The 7314-nt window shown below is 31.9% G+C and overlaps 1 protein-coding gene across 1 annotated transcript; it reads right to left on the bottom strand.

Moving 5' to 3' along the window:
• Positions 1-352: 352 nt before the first annotated feature.
• On the bottom strand, positions 353-5773 carry LOC143585445 (protein DAY-LENGTH-DEPENDENT DELAYED-GREENING 1, chloroplastic-like). Its single transcript, XM_077067233.1, has 7 exons — positions 4768-5773; positions 4001-4086; positions 3046-3219; positions 2055-2169; positions 1163-1260; positions 905-1040; positions 353-539 (listed from the first exon to the last, which is right to left on the bottom strand). The coding sequence occupies exons 1-7, from the start codon at positions 5449-5451 to the stop codon at positions 471-473; spliced, it is 1362 nt and encodes a 453-aa protein (XP_076923348.1). The 5' UTR covers positions 5452-5773; the 3' UTR covers positions 353-470.
• Positions 5774-7314: the final 1541 nt, after the last annotated feature.

Here is a 7314-nt window from a genome sequence, read left to right as displayed (position 1 = left end):
ATTTGAATCGGTGGTGCAGGAAGTCGCGTATGTAATATACGATAAGCGATTATTGTACGCCAACTCACCCCTGAACTTATATATGGTCTATTCATGTTAATGTAGTATAAAATCATGTATACTAACCAAAGCGACTTATAAGAGTAAAATTCATGATATCATTGTGCTTCCACACTTCAAATCAAAGTCATTAGTAACAAAATTTCATAACTAAAACTAAGTACTAAATACAAATAATGAACAGTTATTTGTATATGAAGAACATGAATTCTATATCTTCTTTTTAATACATTCAACTATTCAAGAATGAGAGTATGGAACAGCCATTAAAATAAATCATAAACAAATGACAAAATCAATATCAAGTATACATATGATGATACGGTCCATCTTCTAAGCCTATAAAAATGGAAATCAAAACAAGAATCTTTAAATCAACAACTTGATTCTTCAAGCCTGTAATCCTCTCTCTAATGCCTCTTCATCTCCTGGAAAATATTCGACACCTTCGGCGATAATCTTGGAAGAAATTTGAACATCTAAACGGTAAACAAAAAGACGCACACCGTTAGATATTTAACAAATGTTAATCCAAAAGCATAATGAGTACAATTATCCATATGGTCCGTTCAGACTATTTGATGAAAATTCTAGAAGAACCGTCAACTATGGTTTCAGAAGTTTTAGCAGTTTAACCGTCCAACGGTTTGAAATGATTTTATATTACTATTTTCATGTTTTAGCGTTCACTGATCAAATAATTAAACGATTTAAGTTTTTTTTTTTTTTTGTTATCGCAATCATTTAGTGTTGTGTAATTAACCTCACCCTATATATTGTCTTGAGTCATTATTTGTTTTATAGAAAGAATATTTATTCCAATATTTTTGAATGAAGAACATACCCAAAGCTTCACGCACGCGTCCATGATAACCGGAATCAGACAAACAAATATGACAATGGCAGATTGATCAACATCCAACCCATAATGTTCCACAATTATTTCTAGCAAAGTTTGCCAACCTGACTCTGAATGATACCTACAAATTTCCAAAAATCAACAGTGTCATTATTAGTTGATTTCACGGTCAAAGGACACAAATTAACGCGCAAATGGTCAAATGTTGACTGTTTACTGGTGTGTAAAAAGAAAAAGAATTACCCGAGAAAAATATCTGTGATAAGAATGATTAAGAATGCCTTCCCAGTGTCGCTAACGTTGTTTATTATCTTATACCCTGTAAATTTCAGCAAAGCTACCTACAAAAATGATTTAAAAAAAAACTCTCAATTTTTTAAGTAAATACAAAATACAAATCATGTCAATATGGAGTTGATAAGTACAAAAATTGACAGGAAAAGTCAAAGTTTGACTTGTTGGAGGTGAGTTGACTCGGGGTGTAAACGAGCCAAGCCACTCATGAGCTACTTGAGATCGGGTCGCTAAAAGCACGAATTGAGCCGAGCTTAAACAAGCTCTTATCGAGCTCAAGTAGGCTCACAAGCCTACTATTAAAATAACTCTTAATATATTAAGTATATATCTATATAATAATAATAATTCATATATAATAATAATGATAACAATAACTAAATAATATATATTATGTTATATACAACAACAACAATAACAACAACAAACATAAAGATTATAGTTATAAATATGTATAAAAACAATTGAAAATGTATATAAATTGATTAATAAATTATAAACCAGTCAACTACTCTATGAATTTAATTCTCTTGTATTAAGAAACAAGTCCACATTTGACTTATAAAAGTCAATATCATTGCTAAACTGCCTAATTAATTAATCAATTAATTAATTACACTATCAAGAAAAATTAGTGAATTACATGACATCATAAACATAAAGATTTTGGAGCTAAAACTGTGAAAAGGGTTTTTGAGAAAATGAGTAAAGAGCTAACAGGTTGACTTTCATAAGTCAAACATGGACAGATGAATCTTTTCAAGCAAACTTACTCTAGTATTTTGTATATTATTCAAATAATGAAAAATTATTTAATGAGAAGAAGTAAAACAAAACACACCTGATTTTGATTGAAGTACAAAAGAACAAATAATGAGATTCCGAATACCATATCGGACCATATATTAGCAAATGCACTACGGTTTATTAATCTCCATTCCTCTCTCAGTTCTAATCTGTTACAACAAACAAGAAAACATCAATAATATACAATATTCCCAAACTGAAACAACCAATCCAGAGCAATGTACAAGTTGCATTGCATGAGTTACAACTCCCACTCGTTTGATCTGGTTATGTTTGATCTCTAATCGGCCAAAAGGAGAAAAGTTGTAAAACTAAAAAAACCAACAAAAAAGGAAACATGCCAAAGGAGTCGAATGTCACAAACGTGCATATTTTTAATGCATTATTCTTGTAATAGTTTAATTATTATAATCACATAAGATACAAAATATACATTTATAATATTTTAGAAATAAAATGGAGACAAAGTGTTTCATGTTGGCCCAACCCAATCGTTTTGACTAGGTTTGTAAATGAACCGTACAAACAGGAACGGAGCATGTTCATGCTCGTTCATTTAACTTTAACTGAACACACAATCTAATACGAGCAATGAAACGAACATGTTTTTCTTGTTCGTGTTCATTCGTTATAAAAGTGATCATGTGCGTGTTCGGTTAACAATATAAGCGTTGAATTCACGAACGTGAATGAACGAACATGACTGAAAATAGATGAACAAACATAACTTGGCGAACACCAATTAAGAGTAAATTGAAAATCAATTTATTGGGTCTAATTTATTAATAAAACTTGACTTTATGCTAATTTCATAAACTAGACAAAAGTTAAGTGAAAATATAAATGAACGTATATGAACAAATGCAAACAAATGTTCATGAACTAAATGAACAAACAAGGCACATGTTCATTTTCGTTCATTCGTTTAACTAAAGGAACAAAAAAACTTGTTCATGTTCGTTCATGTACTAAATAAGAAAACTTCCCGCCAAACGATTCACTGGACGTGTGTTCTTTTAACTTACGCTTTATGTCTTAACTCCAAATAAAGTTCTTCTTCAGAAATCGGTGGCGATTTCCCGATTTTAACCTCAAATTTGTATCTCTCTTTTTCAGCTTTTATTTCTTTCACCATTTCAAGTTTTTGATGCCTTCTTACATCAAGAATCTCGGCTGCAAGTGGCACAGTCTTCACATACCTGTTTACAATAATATTCTTATAATGATACAGGAAAAATCCTTTTTATTGACAATTGGAACTTTATATGTAACGGGTCAAATGTGTTAAGCTAACAAGTTGTAAACAGGTCACTCGAGTTGAAAGTCACTCCAAGAGTGTTAAATTGCATAAAAACTCCTAAATCATGATATTAAATAAGATTAGATTTTTAAGCATATTTAACACATTATTTACTAATACAATACTAGGTTAGAAATTGAATAACAGAAATATTATATACTTAGTAATGAAGATTTAGGAATTATAAAACGATATTTTAAGATAACATATGATTGATATTACATATAAATTACTAACTAATGATTTATTATTTTGAAGTCAAATAACTAAAATAAGTTACTATATTTAATTAGATATATTTACTATACTATGTTTTATTACTATCAATATTAATATTTAATACGAAGGCAGTGAAGTAAGAGAAGCGAGAAAATAATCTTGGGCTAATCACTTATTTATTAGGTATAGATAGATAGATTTTAAAAACAGATGAAATTACCTGATTCGATCTTGACCCATTACCTAACCTACCCTTTCTTTCGCCACTATATATCATATATTGATGATCTTAAAGGGTAAAGAAATATAATCAGACTTATGACTTTTTAACCTTGAAGAAAATATATTCATTTTGAAGTTTAAATGTAGCCCTTTGACCTTGAAAAGTCAAACTTTATCTCTTTTTTGAAACAAATTAAGAAAATACATAATAAAAGGAGTTCTCATATAGAAACGGTTACCTATCGAGAAATGGCATAAGGACATAGTCATGAACTAAAAAATCCAAAGCCCACGGTATAACTATCAACGCAGCCAAAAATTTTGCCTGCCAAAGAGATGATCATGCGTTTAAGTGGTTATAATCTCCCCAATAGTGCTAAAAACTAGAAACTTGTATCAATATCTACTTTCATTCATTCAAATTCTGACAGGTTATCTATTTTAAAGCAAAGGCTACATTAGCTGAATATCTATCGCACCGTAAATTGTAATAGTCATAATGCGTAACAAACAGACCAAAACACATTTCGAATCGTCCAATGCTACAATTCACCATAAATAGGCCTGTAACGAACCAAATGAGCATGAATGGAGCATGTTCATTTTTGATAGCTTAATTTTAAACAAATAAGCGATCAAACACAAACAATTAGATGAACAAGTTTTCTTATTCGTGTTCGTTCTTTATGAAAACAAACGTGTTCGTTTGTGTTTGTTCGTTAGTAAACATGACCATCAATCTAGTGGGCATAAAAAATAATAAAACTAGACGAAATAATAATGGGTGACATTTTAATTTCATAAAAGCAGACTAAATTGCAATGGATTACTGTTTTTAAATACATGTATAAACGAACAAACTTAAACAAACGCACATAAAACAACGAACGAACATACATGAGTTGTTCATTTAACTAACTGAACAAAAAAATTGTTCATGTCCGTTCGTTCGTTTACTAGACGTTCGGTTTGTTTACATGCCTAACCATAAAAAAAATGTATCTACCGAATTGAACGAGGCATAACGAAACACACGATCTTCATACAATATCTCATCTTCCTCCCTTCCAAACACCAAATCCCTCACCGATTCCGTAAATCCCTTTACAGGTATAATATCATCAAAATCCCCTTCAACATTTTCACTACGTGGTTCTTGAAACCATGACGAACCATTACTATTATTATTACCACTACCACTACCACTACCACTACCACTACCACTACCACTACCATTACTACTACCATCAAGAAGCCAATCTTCCCATTTTCTTTCCTCTTCATTCTCCACATTTTCACGCGCTTCCCTCAACTCCACAATCGCCTCGGCCCGTCGCCTCCACGCCTCAAACTTTTCTTTCTCGGACAACCCTTCATCATCATCATCATCACCACCACTTTTCGCTAGTTCCTCTTCGGCCTCAAGCATTTCATCGTCTTTCAAACCGAACCAATTCCCATCCTCATCAAAAAAGAATTTCTGCCACCAAGTCCTTTTCCTCTCATGTTTCCGTTTCGCATTCGGAACCAACCTTCCAAATCCAAACCCCCTTATCCCACCACCACTTAACCGAATTACACTGTCCGAATAAAACAGCTTACAACATGCGAGTCTGAGTCTTCGACCAGAAAACAAGAAATTGCTATGACACAAGACCAATGAAGTGCTCATCAAGAACATGTATACCATAACCCCACATCTTTCAACCTCATAAAACTCTAAAGCAATCCAATTTCACACTCAAAATGCAAAATTGAGAGAGACCATTCAATACCCAGTTCAAAAGATTGAATTTTTGGGATTCAAACTTACCAGATTGAGCAAAACCCTAAAAACCCAGATGAGATTAGTGGAATGTTGAATTGGGTGTGTGTGGATTGTTGGGATTATTCGGTTTATGGGTGTGTGGCGTTGGAATTAATATTAATATGATACGATGATAATATTCGTCGTCTCTTTGTTAAGCTGAAGAGAGTATGGATGGGACCAGCAGAAGCCACGAGAGGGAAAAGGAGAGCGGATAACGGGTAGATAATAATATTATTAATATAATATAATCTATACTAGATAAAGGTTCAAATAAGAATAATAATAAGGATTTTTCTAAGAATAGTAAAAATAAACAAATTTTTGATATTTGACATTACAAATTATGGTTAAAGAACAATTTTAGGAAACTATGTCGGTTATAATGGTGAAAGAGTAATTATATGAAACTATGACGGTTTTTAGTAATTTTAAATCTCAACTATTGAATGACATGATCCAATGGCTATGATTTATTCCTAGTCTTCTTAGGAATCTACTTATTTTTAGGATAACCCTCCCCATCTATACTATATATAAATATACTATATATAAAGAGAATCCCATGGGCAAAAGTAAGGGCGTGTTTGGGATTGAGTTTGAAAAATGCTTACTGGCTTATGTGTTTTTTCAAAAAGCCATTTTGAAAAGCCAGGATTGGGGTTTTTGGAAAACTGCTTTTTAACCTTTTCAAAAAGCTAAAATAAAAAAGTTTTTTTTTATTGCCAAACACATTTAAATTTTTTGGCTTTTTGAAAACACTAATAAGCCAATAAGCATTTTCCAAACTTAATCCTAAACATGCTCTAAGAGCAAATTTTTAAGAGTTTACAACCCACAAACCATATGATTCTACTTTAAATAAGGGTAAAATAGTCTTTATAACTTTAAATCTCAAGTTATTTTACATTTATTTAAAATAGTTACAAGTTTTACCCTTTAATTTGGTTAAATTTTGTTAATTTGAATAATAGTTACATTTTCCCCCTTATTCTAAAGAAACTACCCCCACGAGTTTTAAACGTCCATAACTTTTTCACACCTTAAATTTTTTTAAAACAATTACACCATAAAATCGAGCGTTTTGTTCTCTTTAATTTGAGTATGGTATTGTTATAGTTTATTAGTTTTAAAACTAACATATTATGTGATTACCAATTTCTACCAGCAATGAGTCGGGCGGGTTCGGCTGATGGTTGATTTGATTCGGGTCGAGATGAGTTCAGGTCAAAACGGGCTTTAGGTTAAAACTATGTCGGAACGGGTTTCGCGTCAAAACAAGTTGTGTTAAAAAGCGGTTTATTTGAAATTACTCTACATTTCATCTTTGTTTCTTGATTTTTGTCACCTGTAACACAAGTTCAGGCATCCGTTACGCGGATGATATTGTATATACATACTGGGTCGCTCGCATTTAGGCATTGTGATGCACTTAGCAACACCGGTTACATGCCTGACCACGTTAAACGCATACCATCGCCGGGTTGCGCGCGTACTAACGTTGGTCGCGTACACCGCTACATCGCGCGGGCACCTGACTAGTATAATATAATATAACTAGTTTTTACCCCCCGTATTACGGGAATTGTTTTATATTATTTGTTTCTAATATTTATTTTTTGAATTTTTATCTTTTTTATTGTATGAAAGTTGATAATATACTTATGGTTTGATGATAAATTGTTTCACAAATAAATGAGATGTTATAACCCGGTTTAAAAGCTATATAGGTTTGATGAGACCAAA

This window comes from Bidens hawaiensis, unplaced genomic scaffold (assembly GCF_021521415.1).
Source record: "Bidens hawaiensis isolate Kalapana, Puna unplaced genomic scaffold, B.hawaiensis_p1.1 tig00033847_1, whole genome shotgun sequence".
NCBI classification, from domain to species: Eukaryota; Viridiplantae; Streptophyta; class Magnoliopsida; order Asterales; family Asteraceae; genus Bidens; species Bidens hawaiensis.
This window is presented reverse-complemented; position numbering and strand designations above follow the sequence as displayed.